General features: G+C 47.7%; 1 protein-coding gene across 3 annotated transcripts; it reads right to left on the bottom strand.

The window, feature by feature from the left end:
* Positions 1-845: 845 nt before the first annotated feature.
* On the bottom strand, positions 846-14,691 carry Themis2 (thymocyte selection associated family member 2). 3 transcript variants are annotated; one of them, XM_034502879.2, is made up of 6 exons: positions 14,579-14,691; positions 10,797-10,937; positions 7,193-7,600; positions 4,028-5,115; positions 2,324-2,474; positions 846-1,971 (listed from the first exon to the last, which is right to left on the bottom strand). In XM_034502879.2, exons 1-6 carry the CDS (start codon positions 14,670-14,672, stop codon positions 1,865-1,867), a joined length of 1,989 nt encoding a protein of 662 aa, XP_034358770.1. In that variant the 5' UTR covers positions 14,673-14,691; the 3' UTR covers positions 846-1,864. The 3 variants fall into 3 exon arrangements, with proteins under 3 accessions (XP_034358770.1, XP_076790172.1, XP_076790173.1); XM_076934057.1 differs by lacking the exon at positions 14,579-14,691 and adding an exon at positions 12,137-12,271; XM_076934058.1 differs by lacking the exon at positions 14,579-14,691 and adding an exon at positions 11,538-11,762.
* Positions 14,692-23,586: the final 8,895 nt, after the last annotated feature.

Here is a 23,586-nt window from a genome sequence, read left to right as displayed (position 1 = left end):
GAACATTGGCTTCTGGGGAGAGGTGGGTAGAAACTGGTGGATGAGGTCCCCAAAGTTGGAACTGGCCAACAGCCTGTAGCAATCACCTGGAGAACTCCATTCCAAGGTATAAAGGTCAGGGGCCCTGCAAGGACAGGTCCAGGCAGCCCAGAGAGCAGACACAGGAGCACACACAGCAGTGTCTAGAATCTGACTCAAATTGGACTCAGCCTCGAAACAGCTGTAAACTCAGTATCTTTTTATCTGTTCCCTGTCTTCTCTGCTGGCCTATGGCTACATTCTGTGGCTTCACTAGCTTGTAGTTCTAACATTTCCCAGGATATACATACCTAGACCAACCTTGGAAGTTGCATGGGCAAAGTTTGTATTTGTCCTCTTATCTCCAGCTCTGAACACAGATTTACGCCACCCTGTGAAGAGTCCAGGGAACCAGTGGGGGTTTTTGTTTTTAACGGTGATTTCCACAATAAGATGACAGGCTTGGAAACCAGAAACTGGAGGGAGACACAGCTTTGTGACGTTGATTAACAGTGAATGCCAGGAACAGGTACCAAATGCCTTGTAAATATCTCAGTTGATCCTTGAATCCTTAAATCAATGTTTAGATGTCATGAAACTAAAGCCTAAAGTAAAACAAACTGCTGAAATCAGCTGGTCCATGGTGTGCTGGGAACCTAAATCCAGACTGTTGCCTTTGGAGCCCTCCTCAACCACTACCTCCTGGACCTTCAGTCACTAAACCTGTTGCCTAATCTAAAAGTCAGGCAGCAGTTTCTCTCAGAGCTCAAGGTTTGGGTGTGGTTTCTAAAGGACCTGGTGCACAGACGACAATAAATGGCCACTCATACAGAAGTGTGTGTCATTTTTATTCTGAGGCTTTAGCATGAGATGATCTTGGGTAGTCAGTCACCTAAGAGCTTTCTGTAACAGTTTCAGAGCACCACCCAGGGCTTACCAGATTTCTACAACTTTGGGTCTTCCCAGTTTCTTGGTTTAATAAATAAATATATAGATTAGGCTGACCTGGAATTCATAGATACCCACCTGCTTCTGCCTCCAGAGATTAAAGGTGTACACCACCAAACCCAGCTTTAAATGTTTAAATTGTGTCTAATTGTGGGGGGTTGTAGAGACTAGGTTGTGCACATGAACAGAGTCCAGAAGCAGGTGTTCTAGGCAGTTGTGAACCACCTGCTGTAGGTGCTGGGAACTGAGCTTCTATCCTCTGTAAGAGCAGCAAAATGCTCTTAACCACTGAGCCATCTCTCCAGACCCCTCCACCTTTGTAAATTAGCTCTCTTAGTTCCACTAACAGATTTGGAGAACTAGTCCTACCTAGGATTTTATTCTTAGAGGCAGATGCCCACATTTAGTCACTCAAGCCCATTTACTGGGTACCGATCATGAGCTGGGTTCTACCAACATGAGAATAGTGTCCATTCCCAGGCACAGAGCCTGGACTGCAGACGTGCAGAGCAGACAAAGGAGGTGACCTACACTGGGTGGCACAGTGAGGACTGAGTTCTGTTTACTGAGTGGCAGGCAACACTGAAGCTGGTGGCCTTTGATTCTTCTCTGTGCCTAGCATTGGGACAACGATGGGTATAGGAGGGGCCCGAACCTGAATGGCTTCTCTGGACACCAAAGCTCTCAGGCTGAGGGTGTCACATGCAACTTTCTAGGACCAAACCAACCTAGAACTCAAAGAGGCAGGAATAGCGTCAGTCCCATGCCCATCAGAGTCTAAGTCCCTTGAGACTTTGCCCTAGGTCCTCCAAGAGATAGCTGGTATCCTAATCCCCTGTGCGGCGGCGGCTGGAAAGAGTGGCTTCCCCAGCACCTAGATGACTTTTTCTGAAAGTGCTCAAATTTCTTCATAGTCGTGGTCATCCACATCTGAGTCAGGCAGATGTGACTCAGTGGTAGAGTACTTGCCGAGCGGGCTCGTGGATTTGGGTTTCATACTCAGCACTGCGGAAGAAAAGAAAGTCCAGGTCATTCAGAATCTTTGTCTTTAGGCAAGTTCCTTTCCCGGCTTCAGTTTCATCCCCCGAACAGGGAAGGAATTGGCCTGACTGTGGCTCAGAACTACAATTCACTTTCCTTGAACACTGGCCATTTTACTGTCCTGTTTGTCCAGAAGACATCATGTCTAGGACTGGACTCATTGCATCACTGAGGTCTGGAGTCTACAGAGAAAGACTAGAGACACCTTTCCACCTGACCCACTCCATATAAGCTTGGCTCTCAAACTAGGACCATAATTGGATTACCTGGGCAGAGCCATCAGAGATGGGAGATGGCTTTGATGGGCCAAACTCACCTGAATTCTGGGTTTGGGGATTGGATTTGCGGTCTTTCTTGTGGACAGAAATCTTGCTGTACACATTTGATCTGTCCTTGGGAAGGGATTCCAAGGTCTTCGCCTTGAGTTCAGGCTGTGGGCAGGGTTGCTTCGGTTCTACAGCTTGAGGCTGAGCAAGATAAAAACAAGCAAACTAGAAAGCGGTAAAGGTACAAGAATCAGCTGCTGAGCCCACGAGATGAGACGGAGTTGCCTTACAGTGACAACTTGCTGTGTGCTTTTCTGGGTCAGGCTTCTCATGGACAGAGTCCCTCGTGAAACTGAAACTACTCAAGGACTCGTTGTTTTATCCACTGTACCTGACCATATGATAATAAACAAACAGGACGTAACTAAAGGGCTTATGGGCGCAGTCCTAGCGTGTCAGTCACTAAGTGGATGCTCAGAGAGGTAGCCTAGGCCGGGATCCCCATTCTCCAATCTTTGATTCCCCCTTGGCTCACTCAGCAGTGCCCACCAGCCTTGGAGAGGTGGAATTCCTGCTCTCCTCCCCTGGTCCATATCCTGCCTGGCTCTCTTTTTAGGAAGAGAGACAGGTACTGGAAAATGGCTATGGACACAGCAGAGAGGTGACAAAGTAAACGGGCCAGCTCTGCCCAGGAGTCAGGGCCTCACCTCTTTCCGAGCCTGAAGGAAGAATAAAGGTCCTAGCCGTGGGTCTAATATGTTGCCACAGACCAGACCAGAGCCTTCCTGTGGCAGGAGTGGGAAATAGGAAGTAGTGGTGAGAGACAGCCCAGGAATGCCAGGCTGCAGCCAACTAACTCATGAGGGACCCTGACGCCATGTGGGGCCATTGAAGATTTAGGAGCTATGGAGGTTAGTTTTAACTGTTAACTTAGCACAACCTAGAATTTCCCAGACAGAGTCTTGTAATGAGGAATTATCTAGATCATATGCATGCACCCCGATCTTTCTGTTCTTAACATGGCTGGTCAGCTGTCTTGAGCCCCTGCCTCTGTGCCTTCCCTGCAGTGAACGACTGTAGCTTGGAATTGAGAACTAAAATCCTTCTTCCTCTAAGTTGCTTTTGGTTGGGGGCATTTTATCACAGCAACATAAATCAAACCAGGTCAGGAGGCCGTCCTAGGAGGGGAGGGCTGCAAACGTTTAGGTAAGGACAGACAGTGCTCTACTGGGAAGTGGCAAGAAGGTAACAGAGAGGAAAGGTACCAGGAACTTGGAGTCAGAATGTCTATACCCAAAGTCAGGCCTTCTGTTTAGTAACCCCGACTTTAGACGCCTGTCAGAGACTCAGTCTTCACTTTCCCAATCATAAAATACTGGTAATTACACCAGCTTTAAGATTATGAGGCCCTGGCCGGGCAGTGGTGGCGCTCGCCTTTAATCCCAGAACTTGGGAGGCAGAGGCAGGCGGATTTCTGAGTTCGAGGCCAGCCTGGTCTACAGAGTAAGTTTCAGGACAGCCAGGGCTACACAGAGAAATCCTGTCTCGAAAAAAAAAAAAAAAAAAAACACCACCACCACAACAACAACAAAAGGAAATTATGAGGCCCAAGTGGCAATAACTGGTACAAAGAACAGAACTTAGCGAGCTGCAAGTTCAATACAGCTGAGAATCACCACAGGCAAAAAGCAAGGGAAGGACCCAGGCTGAGCCTAACCGGTGACCCCTCCCTGCCCGTGAGGGTCTGTCCATACCTTTACAAGGCCCTCCTTACAGCTCTGTATGCTCTGCTTCTTCTTACTGATACCCTGGCTCTTTGGGGGCCTGGGTGGGGGAGCTTGGTTCTCAGAGGCTGGCAGCTTCCGGAGGTCGTAGTAAAAAGCTTCTGACAGTTCCTCCACCGTAGCGACAGACAGCGGTCCAGCCACCCGGGCTGGTGGTCCCTCAACCTCCACCACAGTCAGGTTCAGCCACCGGGGAGGGATCTCGAAACACATTTCTGGCTGGGAGTCCAGGCTTACCACCAAAAAGGGCTCTGTGAGCTTCTCCTCCAACCGCAGGCCAGGGAAGGAGGCTAGAGGGTCAGTGGGGTAACGGGTATCCTTGGCCACCACCTTGACCTCACAGGGCAGGGAGAACTGGGCAGTGAGATCCACTAGGCTGTAGCGTCGGCTGTCATTCACCTCCTCCACAAAGCTACCAGAGAGGTAGAGGGGTAGCAGAATCTGTTCTTTGTCTTCTACCTCCTCGTAGTCCTCTTCCAAGTCCTCCTCTTCCTCCCCAGACTGCTCACCCAGCCGCTGACATATCAAGACATCTATGTCCTGGCCTTTGGTCCCACAGACCTGGCCTGACCTCAGCACCTCCAGACGATCACCCACGGCCAAGAAAGAAAAGTCAGGATTCTCTTCCTCGTTCCCATCACAGTCTTTTGTGGCCACTACCCGGAGGGGCCGACCTGGCTGGAGAGCACCCAAAAGGTCATAGGCCGTGGGGAACTCCCTTGGCCTCCGCTTGAGCTTGCCCTGGTAGGCCCCAGAGAGCATGAAGTATCTGGGCACTCTTCGGCTCTTGCTTGAGGCCACGACCCGCCAGGGTGATGAGGCTGGACCATAGATGCATAGCCTCTGGCCTTTGCGTAGGAAGCTCACCCACGGGCTGAGGAAGATGGGAGGACCCTCAGGAACCTCCAGGATCTCCGTGGACAGAGGGAAGGGGCCTCCCCCGGCCAGCACATCGCTCAGCAGCAATGGTTTGAAGAAGTGGATGTCCCGGGAGGAGACGGTGACGTCTTCTACCTCCACCTCCAGAGTAGACGGGATCTTGACGATGCTGCTGCGCACTGGAGGGAGAAGGCAGTTCAGGGGCCCCACATACACCGCCCACTCGCAGCCCCGACCCCAGCTCTGACTCCTCCTTTCCCACCATCCTCTTCCTGCTACATAGATTCTTAGCCCAGTCTTTTTAAAATTTATTTTTAATTTTAACTTAAAATATTTTAATTTAAGAATGTAAATTTGCAGCCGGGCGGTGGTGGCGCACGCCTTTAATCCCAGCACTTGGGAGGCAGAGGCAGGCAGATTTCTGAGTTCGAAGCCAGCCTGGTCTACAGAGTGAGTTCCAGGACAGCCAGGGCTACACAGAGAAACCCTGTCTGGAAAAACCAAAAAAAAAAAAAAAAAAAAAAAAAAAAAAAAAATGTAAATTTGCCTTTATTACTTTTAACTGTGTATAGGTGTGATCACAGAGGCCAGAGCAGTTGGATCCTATAGAGGCTGGAGTTCCAGGGGATTGTGAGCCGCCAAACATATAACTCCAGTTCTAGAGAGATGTGACATTCTTTTCTGGCCTCCATAGGCACCAAGCACCCAAACACCCAGACACAAAATTGTTGTTGTTGTTGTTGTTATTATTTTGTTGGGTTTTTTTTTTTTGAGGCAGGATTTCTCTGTGTAACAGTCCTGGTTGTCCTGGAATTTGCTTTCTAAACCAAGCTGGTCTCAAACCCACAGAGATCCTCCTGCCTCTGCCTCCTGAACACTGGGATTAAAGGTGTGCACCACCACACCCAGCCCAATCATTTTTTTTTTTTTTTTAAAGAACAACTCCTTATTAAACTAAAAATAAAAACACATGGGCCAGGTGTGATGGTGTATCATTACCGTCTCAGAGCTTGGGAGATGGAGTCAGGACGGTCAGGAAAGAGTTCAAGGCTAGGCAGGCTACATCAGATGCTATCGGAAAAATTAAAAAGCATGCTAAGGAGGCCACGAGGAGGTCAGAACATTACGGACGGGTAACGTAAGGGGTGTGCATGTTTGCCGGATCGAGGGAAGTCAGAGTGATGCACTTAAATTGAAACTTTGAGGATGAAAAAAGTGACCAAGTTAGGGATGGTGTGAATTCTGATAGAGAAAATAAAAATGCCAGTGATAGGCAAAGGAACACCGGGAGCTCCTCGTGTCTGCCTCTTCAAGAGTGACCCAAAAGACCATTTCCTTTTCTTCTCCATAAACAGAATAAAATCTGCTTCATCAAGCCAGAGATACCCATCTTTAAACAGGAGATAACTAATTTGAAAAGCTTTGGGCTCTTTTGTTTGTTTTTGTTTTTGTTTTTCGAGACAGGGTTTCTCTGTGTAGCCCTGGCTGTCCTGGAACTCACTCTGTAGACCAGGCTGGCCTTGAACTCAGAAATCCGCCTGCCTCTGCCTCCCAAGTGCTGGGATTAAAGGCGTGCGTCACCACCGCCTGGCCCTGTTTCCCTTTATTGATTTTTACTATTTCTAAAACCTTGTTGTTTTTACATTTATTCGTTTCTTTGTATGGCTGTGTGTCTTTTTGTCTGTCTACCTATATATATATAGGTATGTGTTTATGCCATGGTGTGACAGTGGACAGGGACAGTTGTCAAAGGACAACAACCTGCAGAAGCCAGTTTTCTCTTCCACCATTTAGGATGAGCTTTGGGCATGGTAGTGGCAGCAACTTTACCTGCTGAGCCACTATCGCAACCCTGCTTCTTTTAAAAATAATTTTTAAAAATTTTATTACTGGCATGTGTGTGTGTGCACATGCCAAAGGGGACATGGAGATCAGAGGACAATCTTCACGGCAAGTGTTTTTATGCACTGAGCTGTCCCCACTTCAATCAATTAATTAATTAATTGTTTTGTTTCTCAATTTTGAGACAGCATCTATATAGCTGGTATGGAACCTAAACTTGACAAAGCATGGAGGAGCTTGGGTGTGGTTATCCCTTTTTCTTATCTCTTTTTATACCACATTTCCAGTTTTGTTGGGCATCTGTATTCTGTTACATTGCAGACACTGGGTAAGCAACCTGGAGCCCTCAGGCTATGCACAGAGTTGGGGGTACAGTTCCCAGCCACTCCACTCCTGCCTCTCTAGGTAACTTACTGTGCATGATGGCTTGGAGAACATACTGGGGCTTTAGGATGACAGAGTCCCAGGGTAGGCTGGAGCAGCTATGCGTAAGGCCCTGCATAGCTGGGTCCTGCAGGATCTGAAGCAGGGTTTGTGGAGCACTGGGTTTGCATCTCCAGAAGGGTCCCTTCTGAGAAAGGAGCAGATGATGGATGACCTCCTGGGTCTTTGAGACCTGGACACAGCGCGCATAGCGGGTCCCATGATGTCTTTCCACCGCCTCAAGTCTGAGGAGCTGGTCCTCAGGCACCACCCTGGTCTCGGTGACAATTCTCTGAGTTGACTTGAAGTAAATGGGCCACTGTGTGGAGTGGGGCATGGCAGAGATGAGATCCTCCAGGGTTCTGTAGCTCTGCAGGCTGGTGAGTGGGCTGAAGAGGCCTGTGGGATTCAACAGAGGGAGGAAGAATGTGGAGGGAGGGTGCTGGGGGGACAGGCTCTGCAGATAACCCAGCCAGAACCCCTCCCAGGACAGGCGTCAAGGACAGGCCTGCATCTGGCCATGTAGATGAAAGGTTTAAAGATGGAGGCTGGATGACAGTGTGCAAATAGTGAGGGCAGAAATGATGACACAAGGGACATGGGACAGAATCAGGGCACATTCCTACACACACACACACACACACACACGCATGCACACACGCATACACACACATACACACATGCACATACACACAGCCGCACACAACTCCTGAGCTTTCCCAATTCCTGTTTTTAACTTAGTCAACCCATTTTTCTCCTTCAGACACCTCCCCTGTAGCTCCAAGCCCATACACCTAGTCTGTCTTTCCATCTTGGGGTAGCATTGTCTCTTTCTCCCAAATTGTAGCCCCAGGATCTCCTAGTCCAGGGGCCCTCAGTCTCTCTGCCAGGACAAAACTGAGGCTCTCCTGCCATTCCTGCCGCTTCCAGACATTCTGCCACCAGGCTGCCCAATTGCCCAACTTCTGGAAACACTGGTTTCCTGTCCCAAAAGTCACTACCCAAATCTAATCAAGGAAATGTCACAAAGCCTGGACTGAAGGACATCCTCCAGAAATACTGGTCTGGGACCTCGGGATATAGTTCAGTGATAGGCTGACTGTCCAGAGAAGCCCTGAACTAGACCTCAGTGCTGGGGGGAAAAAGTGTTGATCTGAATTCTTAAAAAAAAAAAAAAATCCAAATGAAGAGAAAACGAAAGTTTAAGGACACATCCCAAGCTGAAACAGACTAAGGCACAGAAAACAGAGAATGTCTGTTATCTGAGTTTGTGCTCGTGGCGGTGGGAGCGCTGCCTGGCATCCACAGGATGGTTGATGGACTTCAGATTTAAGCTGTGGGTTAGACAATACCATGGTATCGAAACTAAGTCCCGTGACTTTGATCACTACCCTCTGAGTGGTTCTGCGAGCAAATGTTCGCTAAGGGAAATGGTATCTGGAAAGAGGTGCCACACCCGCAGTCTACAGTCAAAGCATCCTAAGGAAACATGTCTACACACCCATGTGTGTGTGTGTGTGCAGGTGTGGACCCGTATGTGCACCTCTGTGTGGGCGATGGACCTGTATGTTTATGTATGTATGGCTGTTGGATCTAGTTGCAGGTATTTGAGAATTGGAAGGTCTTCTATAGAAAAACAGAGCCTTCAAAGCACAGGAGGAAATGCCTCATTTGAATATCTGAAAAGCCCCAGGCTCCTGAACAGGTTCACAAGAAAAAAGTGTGTCAGTCCAGCCTAAGAGGTCAGCTTCTGTTCACGTCCGGCTGCCCGTTGGAAGCATGCACGTGTGTGCATCTGTGTGTACACACATGTGCGTTCAGAATGCGCCTGCTCTGTGCTAGCCTCTCCTCTCCTCTGCTACCTCCTCAAAGCTCACATCAAGTCCAAGGGCTCCCAATAGAGGAGGAAGCTGAGGCCACCAGTATCAGGCTTTCCACCTACAAAGTCTCCCAGCCACAAATAACACACCTCCTGTTTTGTAATAACTGAATCCCCTCTTATATTATCTGTGTGGCTTGCTTGCTTGCTGGTTTTCGTGACAAGGTCTCATGGATCTTAGGCTGGCATTGAAATCCAAAAAGATCTTTTTTTTTTTTTTTTTTTTTGGTTTTTTTTGGTTTTTTTGGTTTTTTTGGTTTTTTTGAGACAGGGTTTCTCTGTGTAGCCCTGGCTGTCCTGGAACTCATTATGTAGACCAGGCTGGCCTCGAACTCAGAAATCCGCCTGCCTCTGCCTCCCGAGTGCTGGGATTAAAGGCATGCGCCACCACCGCCCGGCCAAAAAGATCTTTTTTTTCTTCAATTTATATACTTTTATTTCATGTGCATTAGTGTTTTGTCTGCATGTATGTCTGTGTGAGACTGTCAGATCCCCTGGAACTGGAGTTGCAGACAGTTGTGAGCTGCCATGTAGGTACCAAAAATTGAGCCTGAGTCCTCTGGAAGAGCAACCAATGTTCTTAACCACTGAGCCATTGCTCCAGCTCTCCAAAGAGAGTTTTCATTTTTCTTTAAGTTAAAAAAAAAAAATCACATTTAAGCCAGGCAGTGCACACCTTTAAGTCCCAGAACTCAGGAGGCAGATCATTATGAGTTTGAGGCCAGCCTAATCTAATCTAACCAAGGCTATACTTTGATACCTTGTACCAATAAAGTAAAATCAATCACGTTTACTTAGTGTACGCATGCATGTGTATGCTACAGCACATGTGTGGAACCCAGAGGACTACTCGTAGGAGTCACTCCTTCCATGTAGGTGCCAGGAAGTGAACTCAGATCATCGGCTTGGCGGTGGCTGCATTGCCCGGCTGTGCTGCTGATACCTCCCAGGCATGAGACCTCCTCCGGCTCCTCCTACTTCCACCTCCCTTAGATTACAGGCATGCGCCCACCCACAGCTGGATTATGCGGTGCTGAGGATGGGACCCAGCACTTCATGCATGCTAGGGAAGCACCTACCAACTGAGCTGCGTCTTTAGTCCCTGACCCTTTTAGAGATGGTGTCCCCTGCATCCTAGACCAACTCAATATGAAGTTAAAGATGGCCATGACTTCCCAGTCGTCAGTCTTTACTTCTCCTATGTTAGAATCCAGGCATGTGCCTCCACAGCTGCTTCCCCCGGGGTTTCTCGGACATCAAATGGGGACATGCCACACTCCCTTAGCTGGCTCTCTTGCTCATGCCTCTATAGACCCACCCCACCCTGCCTCATGGGCCCTTGTCTTTGCTCACTGTCACTCCAAAAGGGCCTAGTTCATCCTGAGTCCACACACCTAGCTCCCCATAGGACACGTGGGTGTCGTCAGTAGACGTTTGATGAGTGAATGTGTGAGCAAACACAAAGACCAAAACCTGAAGACCTAGAGGCAGATGTGATGAGAAGAAGGCTGGGACAAGCCAGATTTAGGGCATCCTCAGGGATGCCCTCTGAATATGCCCTTGGCCTTGTGGCTACATAACGGTAGATATGTCACCTTCATATGCAAAGTCAGAGGGGTGGTTGTGCTGCTGAGAGTGGCAAGCCTACCCACAAGTGACTTAAGATACACCTACAGGATGCTAGGGTACCAGGGGAGGCAGAGGTGCAAGCCTTACCTGTGAAATTAGGATTGAGCTCCAGCGTCTGACCCGTCGCTGCGCACTCGCACACAACCTTCTGGAGGTGGACATGGGTGACTTTGATTAGGTCCCCCGTGGAGAGGCAACACTCATTCCCAAAGAGCTCATAGACGGAGCCTGTGGAGACACAGACTCAGTTTCTCCTTCCGGCAAAGGCCTGGGTGGCCTGTGCCCTCTTCCGTACAAACTCTACTCAGCTGTCCCTGCTGCCATATTTTTATACTTGGAAGTACTGGGGACTGGACTGGGTTTCAAACACACGGAAGTATTCTAGCCCCGCCCCCAGCTGTAGCCTCAGGCTTCTTCCTTGCCTTTAGCCTCAGACAGTTTACTCAGTCTCAACTGACCACAGCAGGCCTGATGGTGCCCTTTCTCCCGGCTCTCCTGGAGTGCATAATCTGCGCTGGTCCCTTTCAGCATCCTTGCAGCCTCTGGGGGTAGATTCCACCCATGAAGCAGGAACTAGCTGGTGACTCCCAACTCCCGTATTATAATTACAAAATCAGACTCAAGGCAGGCGGGCACCTAGCTCTTCCCACACCCTGCTTTCTGCTTCAGAGTAGTGAGCAGTGGGCTGCAGGCTTGCTGGTCTCTCTCTCTCTCTCTCTCTCTCTCTCTCTCTCTCTCTCTCTCTCAGCAGCTCTCCTGTAGTTCAGCTTGTCCTGGAAGTCTTTCTACTAAGGACAACGTTGAACGGCTGGACCCTTCTGCCTCTACCTCCAGAATGCTAGGATGGCAGGCGTATGCCACCGTGCCGAATTCTTCGCAGTATCAGGAATCAAATCCAGGGTGTCATGCATGCTAGAGGAGCATCGTACCAACTGAGCTACGTCCCGCTTTTAGCTTTTGTTTTGAAAATCCTGTTTATCTTGAATGCATTCCACAGCACGGGTGTGGACGTCAGCACAACTCTTGGGAGTCAGTTCTTTCCTTCCCTGTGTGGGACCCAGGGATTGGATTCAGGTTGTCAGGATTGGCAGCAACCATGCCCCCCACGCTCCGCCTACCTAGCTCGCCCGCCCACCGGCCAGCCCACCAGTCTAGGGAGTTGCTTTTAAGAAGATGTAGAAGAGATTGAGGCTCTGAGCGCCACCGCCAAGTCCAGCAATCACTTGCGTGATGCAAAGTGCTAACTAAGGTAAGGCTGCGGAGAACACAGGAAGATAAGCAGTAGAGATCTCACAGTGCTGTGTGCCCAGGGTCCGTGTCCAGCGCCAGAGGATGGGAAACTGCAAGTGGCAGGACCTTGAGTCCACCTGGAGCCCCTCTCCCAGGGAAAGTTCACAGGGTCGAGAGAAACTGATGTGAAACCTCACCCTAACTCCTCAGGAAAGTGCACACAGAGTTGGTCAGAGGCGGACCTTGCGGCAGAAAAGCTTGTTAGCCACGGAGTTATATATACCTGGCCCTGTGCTAAGTGTCACTGACGCTTCACTGCCCTGAAGACGCGTGACTGCCCTTCCGGGAACGGGCCAGCAGTTTCCCTTTTCTAAATAAACAGCAACAGCAGTTTCTCATTCCTAAAAGTGACAGCTCAGAGAGGTGGCACCAGCTCCTCCAATGAAGTTAAATAGGGAATTCCAGGTTTCTGTTTTGGAATTCTGCCCAAAAATAACAAAAAAGAGCCAGCAAGATATCATCGTCAGGTATTTTTACTCCCCAAGTCCCATATGGTGGAAGAAAACAAAAAAAAGACAAAAGTTCTGTGACCTTTACATGCATACTGTGACACATGCACGACCCCAACAATAAATAAATAAATAAATAAATAAATAAACAAACAAAGGCTCAGAAGGCCAGCTATGGTGATGCACATCTGTAACCCCAGAACTCTCTTTTTTTTTTTTTTTTTGGTTTTTGAGGCAGGGTTTCTCTGTGTAGCCCTGGCTGTCCTAGAACTCACTGTGTAGACCAGGCTGGCCTCGAACTCAGAAATCTGCCTGCCTCTGCCTCCCAAGTGCTGGGATTAAAGTTGTGCGCCACCACTGCCCAGCCAACCCCAGAACTCCAGAACTCTTAGTTTGGAGAAGTCTGGGCTACACAAGAAGAACTTGTCTTAAACCAAAAAAAAAAAAAAAAAGGCTAAGGATCTTACTCAGAACTAGCCAGAGTGTTAGTCTAGGGTGTAAGATGGCACCAGGGTCCCATCTGCAGCAGGGCTGGTAATGTGGCGGTGGGAGGAAGAAGACATGAAGGTAGCAGGAGGCAGAAGTTGGGGTATCAAGTCCAGGGTATTTACCTCCCAAACTGTTCTTCCATTTGGTCAAGAATTCCACCACACCTTGCCGGTATGGTCATCCACCCTCCAAGTAACCTCATTTGCATACCAACATTCTGTGACATCCGTCTGTCCTCACGTCACCCCAAGTTCTTCCACTTTCCCACCACCCCAGGTCAGAGCAGATGAGGAAATTCAGGTATTGTGACACAGGTAAGCAAGAGGGGCTGGGAGGATGTCCTGAGCTGGAGAAAGAATGACCAGACTCCCAGAGCCCTATTTCAGGGACCCATCAGATTCCGATGGACCGGCGACTCACTGTGGTGGCCCTTGTGTGGTCCTCCTCGGTCTACAACCCACTTGGCCATCAGAACACTTTGCTGGCAGCTGCCGTGGCAGAGCCTGGTTCCCTCACTCCAGGGAGCAGGATGAAGCAGGCATCCATGAGAAGCTCATTCTTTGAGGGAGGAGCCCTGAATCTCAGCATCTCCCTCCACTTTCTCCTCTGCCCTCCACAGAGCAGCCTGGTGTGTCTCACATCTGTGTCTCGAATTCGAGTCCCTTTTCCTCCCTCCCTTACCCAAGTGGTCAGCCCCTGGTGATTTGCCACTTGGTCAGTAACTGGTGGCTGTGTCCTGATATGTCCATCTCTTCTCTGCTATGAGTTGGGGAAAGCCGTGGGCAAGGAGTAAATGTGCAGGCAAAAGCGGGAAGGCTCCCTGGTGGGGTTTGGGGGAGGGGGGGACCATTTCAACTGAGAATCCAGCAGAGGAACAGGGAGCCGGGAGGCAAGAGCACGGAGCAGTAGGGCTGATCTGGCGCTTAAATAATGAACTGGAATAAATGTCGGCGGTGGCAGCTCAGAGCCCTGAGAGAAGATAAGAGGACGGAGGGAGGGAGAGAGAAAGAAAAAGGAACAGTGAACCAGGCACCGCAAGTTCAGGGAGAGGCAGACAGATCATCGTTGTAAATGTGAAGCCAGCCTGGGCTACAAAACAAGATCCTCTCAAAACAAAACCAAAATAAATAAATAAATAAAATAAAATAAAAACCCAATAACTATAGTAAGCACCCTAGTGCCTGCCTGACACAATGAACGAGTGATCCCCATTCAATTATTTATCCATTTATGTTATAATTATTCTTGTTGCTTGAGACAAGATTTCCTAGGCTGTTCAGGTTGTCCCTGCCTAGCTGCTACCCAGTTTCTGTTAGAATTACCCAGCAACCTCAGTTAAAAGAATGTCTCTGTTAAACTCAGGACTTCTCATCACCCGCGGGACAAAAGCTGAAGCGCAGGGAGGTGGAGTCTTTTGGTGCGGATTCATAAACTTCCAGCGAGTAGCACCTTCCGAATTCAACCCCCAAATTCCTCAGGGTCTCACTCGAGCCCAGACCGACCTGGAATTACTTTTATAGGCCAGTCTAACCTCGAACTCGTGCCAATCCTCCTGCCTCAGCTCCTCAGTGTTGGGATTACAGGCATGTAATCCCATGGGATTACATCATGCCTGGCTCCTTCCACCCAGAGTCCGCTCACCCTCAAAGTAGACTCCCGAGCAGACCCGCAGCACCCGCGGAAGGGAGGCGGGGTCCAGGCGGCTCACGAAGTCCTGCAGTGGCACGGGCTCCATGGTCGCGTCCAGACTAGAGTTGCTCAGACCAGTCAGCAACTTGCAGGGGACTGTCCGGAAGCCACGCCCACTGAGACCACGCCCCTCAGTCGGGTTGGTAGGAACCTCAGAATGTTCTCTGACTCCCCGAACTCTTGAGTGAGGGGCTTTATTCCCCCCTGAGATGTCTCTTCGTCTCTAAGATTGAATCATTTCTTATCGTTTCTACTGTTGTGATAAAAGCAACTTGGGGAGGGAAGGATTTATTTCATCTTACAACTCTGGGATCACAGAGGGTAGTCAGAGCAGGACAGATACAGATACGGGGACTGGGGCTGGTACCGAAGCCATAGGAGCACAGCTTACTGGTTTGCTCAGCTCGCTTTCTTGCACAGCTCAGGACCACCTGCCCAGGATTGGCATCGCCCACATCCTATGGGCTGGGCCCACCCACGTCAACCATAAGTAGAGAAAATGCACCACAGGCTTGCCTACAGGCAGTCTGATGGAGGCATTTCCTCAACAGAGGTTCCCAGATAATTCTAGATTGGGTCAAGTTGACCAAACAATTCCCACACTTTTCTGTACTTTGCTCCACTGAAAAGATCTAACATCAAAACTTGATAATTTGATACCCAGAGGTCTGGGGTGTGTGTGTGTGTGTGTGTGTGTGAGTGTGTGTGTGTGTGTGTGTGAGAGAGAGAGAGAGAGAGAGACAGACAGACAGACAGACAGACAGAAGGACAGAGAGACAAAGAGAGTATCCCGTAGCACAAATTGGACTCAAAATTACTGTATAGCTGAAGAGGACCCTGAACTTCTGGTCTTCCTTCCTCCACCGACTGTGTGTGGCCGCACACACTCTATTAGGTGCTGAGGACTGAACCTAGGGCTTCATGCATTCAAAGCAAGCATTCTACCAAGTGAGCTACATCCTCTGCCTTGTTTTGCGTTTTTGAGGCAGGATTTCCCGTAGTGCACTGTGTAGCTGAGGCTGGCTTCCTTACTTAGACTTCTGATGTTCTTGATGCCTCCTCCTGCCAGGTTTTGGGATAACAAGCATTTACCACTTAACTACTTCAGGCCAGGAAAATGTTGAACAGATAAAAATGGTCTCCCTTCCCTAGTTGTGATGGCCTCTTCCACAGTACTCCAAGCTCAAACAAGGGGCCAGAGCTCCCTTGTGTAGTTGGGGTCTCTTAGGAAACACACACCCTTACCTTTTGGGTTTGAGGAAGAAGACATATTGCCCTGTCCATCCCCAGAAACACCATGGCCCTCTGTCTAGACACTTCTAGTGATGCAGAGATAGCTACAGACCTCTCTAGGACACTCATGTCCTCTGACACAGATAAGTAAAAATGGCGTTGTGGCACAGGCTGTGATCCCAGCACTTGGGATAGTCAAGATTCAAGTCCTCCCTGGGTTATAGAGAACATGGTCGTCATGAGAGCCCAGCTTAAAAACAGAACACAGGTTCTCCTAATGCCCTGCCTCCTGTTTCAGGAAATAAGATGGGATGGAAACTGACTTCCTTGTGGCTGAAAAAAAAATGTGTAAGTAGAAAAACAGAAGTTCTTATGGCTCCTGGGAACCCTGGTGGCAAAGGGCTATCTATCATCTCTCACTGTTATCTAGAGTTTTCCATAATGGACTGAGTATTTTCATACTAACATACTATGAACAGCTCAACAAGGACCACGGGACATGGAGGAGACGGCTAGGAATACATCCATCTTCAGAGCATTAGTGCAGGGGTGGAAGATGGGAGGGGTGGGGGGATGAGAAGATGAGGGAACACAAGGGAGAGAGGAAGAGGGGAGGAAGGGAAAACAAAGAAGGGTGAGGAAAGGAAGAGGCTCCTGCACTCAGGGTTGCTTAGAGAATTGTGCTGCTGAGAACAGCAGGACTTTTGGAGGCTTATCCTGTTGTCTTTAGAGTCTTTAAGTATTTTTTAAAACCATTTTGTATTTCATTTTATATGTTTTGAGATGAACTTTGTAGCTCAGGCTGGTTGGAAGCTCATGACCCTCCTGCCTCAGTCTTCCAAGTACTGGATGACAGGCGTGTGCCACCATATTTAGCTTCCAGCTTTACTTTAAAAAGGGGGGTGGAGGGACTGGAGAAATGGCCCAGTGGTTAAGATTTCCCTTCTAGAGGACCCCAAGTTCATTCCCAGCTCCTACACGATAGCTCACAACTGTTGGTAACTCCAGTTTCAGGGATCTGACATCCTTAATACAGACACACATGTAAGCAAAACTCCAATGCACATGAAATCAAAATAAATTTAAAACTGAAATGAATCATTTTTATTTTATTTTTTTAAAGTTTTATTTATTTAATTTATGTCTATGAGTACACCGTAGCTGTCTTCAGACTCACTAGAAAAGGGCATCGGATCCCATTACAGATCGTTGTGAGCCACCATGTGGTTGCTGGGAATTGAACTCAGGACCTCTGGAAGAGCAGTCAGTGCTCTTAACTGCTGTGCCATCTCTCCAGCCCCCATGAATCCTTTTTAGATTTGCCTATTTTATGTGGATGAGTGTGTCACCAGCATGTGTGTCTTGCATCAAGTTGTGCCTGGTGTCCACAAAGATCAATAGAGAGTGTCAGATGCCCTGGAACTGGAGTTACAGGCAATTGCAAACCACCATGTAGATGCTAGGAACCCCACCTGGGCCCTCTGCAAAAGCAGCAAGTGCTCGTAACCTCTGAGTCATCTCTCCAGCCTTCCCTCCTACTTTATTCAAAGCAGAAGCAGGCTATGTTAGTAATTACCACAGAAAAGTCAGAAGTGAAACTCCTTAGTATGAGAGATTTCCAATGTTAAATTTGTTTCCAAGGTTAAAATGTTCTTGGGACTGGAGAGATGACCCAGTGGTTAAGGGCACTGGCTGCTCTTCCAGAGGTCCTGAGTTCAATTCCCTGCAACCACATGGTGGCTCACAACCATCTGTAATGGGACCCAATGCACTCTTCTGGTGTATCTGAAGACAGTGACAGTGTACTCACATGAAATAAATAAACCTTAAAAAAAAAAAAAAGAGGCAGGCGGATTTCTGAGTTCAAGGCCACCCTGGTCTACAGAGTGAGTTCCAGGACAGCCAGGGCTACACAGAGAAACCCTGTCTCAAAAAAAAAAAAAACAAACCAGTGTTCTGAAGAGGACCCAAGTCAGTCAGCTCATGACTACTGTAAGGCCGGCTCCAGAAGTCACCCTCTTCTGGCCTCTCTGTAGACACACACACACACACACACACACACACACACACACACACACCTTAAGTCTTAAATCTTTAAAAAGTCAAACATGGTGACATACACCTTTAGTCTTTAAGCCCAGCCCTTGGGGGCAGAGGTATGTAAAACTCTGGGAGTTCAAGTCCACCCTGGTCTACCTAGAGTTCCAGGCCAGTCAGAGCTACATAGTCAGACTCTGTCTCAAAAACAACAAAATTAAAAAAAAAAAAATACTTCTTGTGACTCTGGCTGTAGCTCAGTTTGTAGAAGTCTTCCCAGCAAGCAGGCAGTCTTGGATTCAGTCCCCAGCAGGGCATAAACTGAGCATGGTGTCCGGAGGTAGAGGCAGGAGGGTCACAAGTTCAGTGTCAGCCTCAGAACACAGCGAGTTCAAGATCACCCTAAGATACACAGCACTCTGCCTGAAAATACATATTGTATATATTACTTATTTTTGACGAGGCTGGTGGTTCGTGCCATTAAGCCCAGCACTTAGCAGGCAGAGGCTGGTGGATCTCTGTGAGTTCAAGGCCAGCCTGGTCTACATAGCAAGTTCAAGGCTGGGCAGAGCTACTCAGTGAGTCACAGTCTCTCATTTTTCTTTTCTTTCTCTTTTGTTTATCTCTCCCCCTCCTCCCCCTCACTCCCTCCTCCCCCTTCTCGTCTTCCTCCTTTTCTTGCTCCTCCTTCTCCGCCTTCTCCTTCTCCTGCTCTTCCTCCACCTCATTCTCTTTTCTCTTCTTTTTCTTTTGTTTTTCGAGGCAAGGTTTCATTGTGTAGCAACGGCTGTCCTGGAACTCACACTATATACCAGGGTGGCCTCGAACTCAGAGTTCTACCTGCCTCTGCCTCCCAAGCATGCATGCAAATGCAAACACGTATGCACACACACACACAGACCCCTAATTTTAAAATAAAATTTGTTTGAAACCACTAAATTTGGAAGGGTAGAGAACACTTGCCAGGGGAGCCACGTTGAGAACAGATACTGAAGTGTGATCTTTATGCTCACACTAACAGAGGGCTTCCTAGTCAGCAGCCATCTTCCCCACCTATGTCTCTTAAGTACCCCGACACTCCTCTTAGCTGCCCCCTGGTATATGCATTTTTGTAAAATGTCTCTTTGTTAATCAGTGTACTGTAATGGTGGTAAAATACAGGTTGAGTATTTAAGTTGAGAGGCCCAGGCAGGTACCTCTTGGAACTCCTGGCAGACAGCAGCCTTGGGGAAGCCAGAGCACAGAGCCAGAACCCAAAGTGAAACTGGGTCTGGGTCTGGGGAAGTAGGCTAGGGTGCAGAGGAATTTTTTTCTTCCCTGTTTTGCTGATGCCTAGATGAAATCCAGGGCGCTGCACCCTCACCCGATCCAGAGGCTTCTTTGCATCTGTCACTCCCCAACTGAAACAGGAGGAAGCCACATCCCTGCTCTCTATACAAGATGCAGCTCTCAGGAAGGGACCGCAATGGTTAGGTTGCTAGTACCAGACAGTGGGCCTCATTCTGGGAGAAGGCTTAAACTTTATTTTCCCTACCACCACAAATGTTTCTGTCATTTCTGAGGTTTGGGGAAGTAGCTGTGGCTCTTGTCCCCTTAACATAATGTGTGTGTGTGTGTGTGTGTGTGTGTGTGTGTGTATACTTCTTGTGACTCTGGCTGTAGCTCAGTTTGTAGAAGTCTTCCCTGCAAGCAGGAAGTCTTGGATTCAGTTCCCAGCAGGGCATATGTGTGTGTGTATATATGTATGTATGTATATGTATGCATATATGTATATATGTATATATGTGTGTGTATATCTGTGTGTATATAGCATGGTTTATATATACAGACATATGTATGTATGTATGTATGTATGTATGTATACATACATACACACACACACACACACACATATAAACTTCTAGTGGCTGGAAAGATGGTTCAGTGGGCAAAGAGCTTACCCAGCAAGCCTGCCAGCCTGAGTCTGATCCCTGGAACCCACACCAAGGTACAAGTCAAGAAATAACTCTACAGAGTTGTCCTCTGACTTCCACAGACCACCACAGGACTCATGCCTTCTTTTTCTACACCTTACACACATGCCATCATAATAAATCAAGATTGCTATTTGTGAAGATACCTCTTAAGTTGGTGGTGGCAGCACACACCTCTAATCTCAGTATCCGGAAGGCTGGGATAGGAGCGTTCACGGGCAACCTGGGCTGCAGAAGAAAATCCTACATTAAAAATAAATAAATAAAAAAGGAATAACTTATGACTCAGAAATTCCATGTGACGAGATGTTCAAAAGAACTGAAAGTAGGGAATCTGGAGAGGTGGCTCAGTCGTTAGAGCAGTGGCTGCTCTTTCAGAGGACCTGAGTTCAGATCCTGGTACCCACATGGTAGATTACGACCATCTGTAACTCCAGCTCTAGAAGATCTGACTGCCTTTTCTGACCTCCTCCGGCAACAGGCACATATGTGGCACAACACATACATACAGGTAAAACTGCTACACACATAAAGAATAGAATAAATACATCTAAAACAAGAGATTCTCAAGAGACATTTGCACATCATGTTCATAGTGGCCAACAGAGAGGCAGCCATGCGATGGATAAACCGATAACAGAACAAACTTTACCTATAGTGGGGGAAAGCTGTTGCAACAGAGACACATGCCATAGCAGGGGTATGTCTTGGGGCTCACAGGTGACTAGCATGGATTCCTCTCACATGCGGAAGCTACAGCGGTCAAAGCCACAGAGACAGAAAGCAGAGTAGAGATTAGCAGGAGAGAAGCAGCAGCTGAGCTGGGGCAGGGCAGAGCGCTGCTCATTTCAGTTGTGCAAGAGCAAAAAGTTCAAGATGTGTCACACAACACTATAAATACTTTCTGTGGTACCATGCTGCAGGGAATAGCTTAGCCGGAACGTGCTGAGGCCCTGGGTTTAATCTTCAGCTCTGGAAAAAAAAAATGTGAATTTTATGTTATGTGTATTTTATCATTTTCTTTTTTTGGCAACCTAGAAGTATTTCATAAAACTTTATAAAAGTCTGGTGAAAGCCTGGTATGGTGGTGAGGCCTTTAAACCCCAGCACTCCGGAGACAGAGGTTGAGGCAAGCCTTGTTTACACAGGGTATGTGTGTACAGCCAGGTATGCCTACACAGTGAAACACAGTCTCAAAAAGGAAAGAGAGGGAGGGAAGGAGAGAGAGTGAAAGGAGAGAAAGAAAGAAAAGAGAAGAGAGAGAGAGAGAGAGGAGAAAGGAAGAAAGATAGGACCTGTGGAGAGTTGGCTCAGTGGTTAAGAACTGCCCTTGCAGAGGGAGGACTCAGGTTCAATTCCCAGCACTCACAATGGATGATTCACAACTGCTCAGAACTCCAGCTCCAGAGGATCTGACGCTCTTCTTCTAGCCTCTGTAGACATCTAACGTGTACATATACACCCCCACCCCTGGTCTTTTTTCATTTTTTTTTCACCTTTATTTTTATTTTAAATGTATGGCTGTTTTGCTTGTTTGTTGTGGCTGTTCTGGAACTTTTTCTGTAGACCAGGCTGGCCTTGAACTCAGAGATCCACTTTCCTCTGCCTCCACAGTGCTGGGGTTAAAGGCGTGTACCTCCACTGCCAGTGTTAGCATTTTTAAAAATGGGTGGTGGGCACGGGCATGCTGGAGAGATGACCCTTCAATTAAGAGCACTTTCGTTTTTTGCAGATGTCCCTGGTCTGGTTCCTGGCACATGGAGAGTCACAGTTATACTTAACCTTGTGTTAATACTATATTTAACCTCATGTTATATTGACTAATGCTGATCTTAGTGTGAAGATTTCTTCTTGTAACTTTGTTTCTTAATGTTCCCCCACAAAGTTATACAGTTATAACTTGACTTACCGTCTGGATCCTTGCCAACTGTTAAGGCTTTATCCTAGTTCCTTGGATAAACCCTCTCCTGAGCTAATCCAATGGCTGCTGCCTTCTTTGCCTTTCTGTTAACCTTGAAGCAGTTACTGAGTGATCAACACCCCTAAGCCCCTAAAAGCAGTTTGGGTGACCTCGAAAAGAGAACTAGTGAGCCACTGGGCCACCGACTCATCCCTCTTTTTGCCACTCTGGACATTGTTTTGGGGACTAGAACTGAAACAGCTGGCTTGAAGCCTTTAAGTGTCAGTGAAGTTCTCCCAACAGCATAGCAGACGCTCTGATCGATCGCTTCAGCTCCTTGGCTGCTACAGAATGGCATCTGTGCTCTCCTCCCCAAACAATGTTTCCACACCCACAAACTCTCACTGGATGGAGCCTAGAGACAGGGACCAGAAAAACTTCAACCCTCCTTCAGTGAATGGGCTTCTAGTTCCCTCTCCTCTGGCCCTCCCCTGGAGCTCTCCCTCCTTAATAACTTCCTCATACTTATTTTTGTAAATGTTTTACTTACTGACCTTCATCCTATACCCAAAGTGTCCCATGCCCAAAAGCTCTTGCAGTGGGACAACGTTGCTATGATCATCATGTTGCTACCTTGTTAGGACCACTTTGCAACCACATTTTTGTTTCGAGAGGTTGTCATGACTACCTCGTTATGCTTATATTCTGTGTCTGTACCCCCAACTATTTGCCTGCCATTTGGAAACCTCCTATTTCTGAATATAAATATATTTTTTTAAAAATCCTTATTTTCTCCATGCCCAATGCTGATCTCTTGAACCCCACCTTAGGAAAACACAGCCCCTTGTACATGAATTAAAAAAAAAAAAAAAAAAAAACAAGCTTACTTTGATGAATTTGGCCATGTGATTTGGGTCAATGGTCTTTCTCCTCAAATCTGTGTGATTAACAAGAGCCTTACAGGTTTAAGACAGGAAGGGGTCTCATCCCTAACCAAAGAGCTATCTCCAATTGACATGTGCTTGCAAAGGAAAATTTAGTTTTTCCAGTGCGGTCTCCCTGTCCAGTAGTAGATGATGGATTAAAAAAAAAAATGAACCCATCAGTATTTTCAAAAACAAAACAGCCTGAGTCAAATTCTTGGAAACCACATAATAAAAAGACAGAACTAACTCTTGCAAGTTGTCATCTGACAACTTGTCACACTCCCCACCCCCAATAAATAAATAAATAAATGCATAAAGCAATAGTTTCTTTTGGCTGGCAAGACTGCTTAGTGGGTGAAGCTTGACAGTGTGAGTTTGAACCCTGGCTCCTGCGTGGTAGAAGGAGAAAACTGACTCCTACAAGGTGTTTTCTGACCTCCACGAGCATGCTGTGCCAACCATGTGCACATATACACACAAAAAAATAAGTGTCATAATTGTATGTATGGGGGTTTTCCCTACATGTAACTTTGTGCACCACATGTATGCCTCGTACCCAAGGAATCCAGAAGATGCCCTGGGACTGGAGTTACAGATGGTCATAAGCCACCATGTAGATGTTGTGACTCAAACCCAGGTCTTCTGGAAGAGTAGCCACTTAACCACTAAGCCGTCTCTCCAGTCCCTTAAATTATATATATATATATATTTTTTTTTTAAAGAAACACCTTCCTTCTAGCACTTGGGAGGCAGAAGCAGGCAGATTTTTGAGTTCAAGGCCAGCTTGTTTTACGTTACGAGTTCTAGGATAGCCAAGGCTACACAGAGAAACCCTGTCTCAAAAAAGAAAAAAAAGAAAAGAAGAGAAAAAGGAAGAAGGAAGTTCTTGCT

The sequence above is a fragment of the Arvicanthis niloticus genome, chromosome 5 (assembly GCF_011762505.2).
Source record: "Arvicanthis niloticus isolate mArvNil1 chromosome 5, mArvNil1.pat.X, whole genome shotgun sequence".
NCBI lineage: Eukaryota > Metazoa > Chordata > Mammalia > Rodentia > Muridae > Arvicanthis > Arvicanthis niloticus.
This window is presented reverse-complemented; position numbering and strand designations above follow the sequence as displayed.

Bases quoted from the DNA above. Each gene is read 5' to 3' on its own strand.
- Themis2 (XM_034502879.2), bottom strand. From the start codon at position 14,672: ATGGAGCCCGTGCCACTGCAGGACTTCGTGAGCCGCCTGGACCCCGCC. The intron at 10,938-14,578 runs GTGAGCGGACTC...GTGTCTCCACAG, and splicing joins CTCGGGAGTCTACTTTGAGG to GCTCCGTCTATGAGCTCTTT. The intron at 5,116-7,192 runs GTAAGTTACCTA...TTCTCCCTCCAG, and splicing joins TCTCCAAGCCATCATGCACA to TGCGCAGCAGCATCGTCAAG.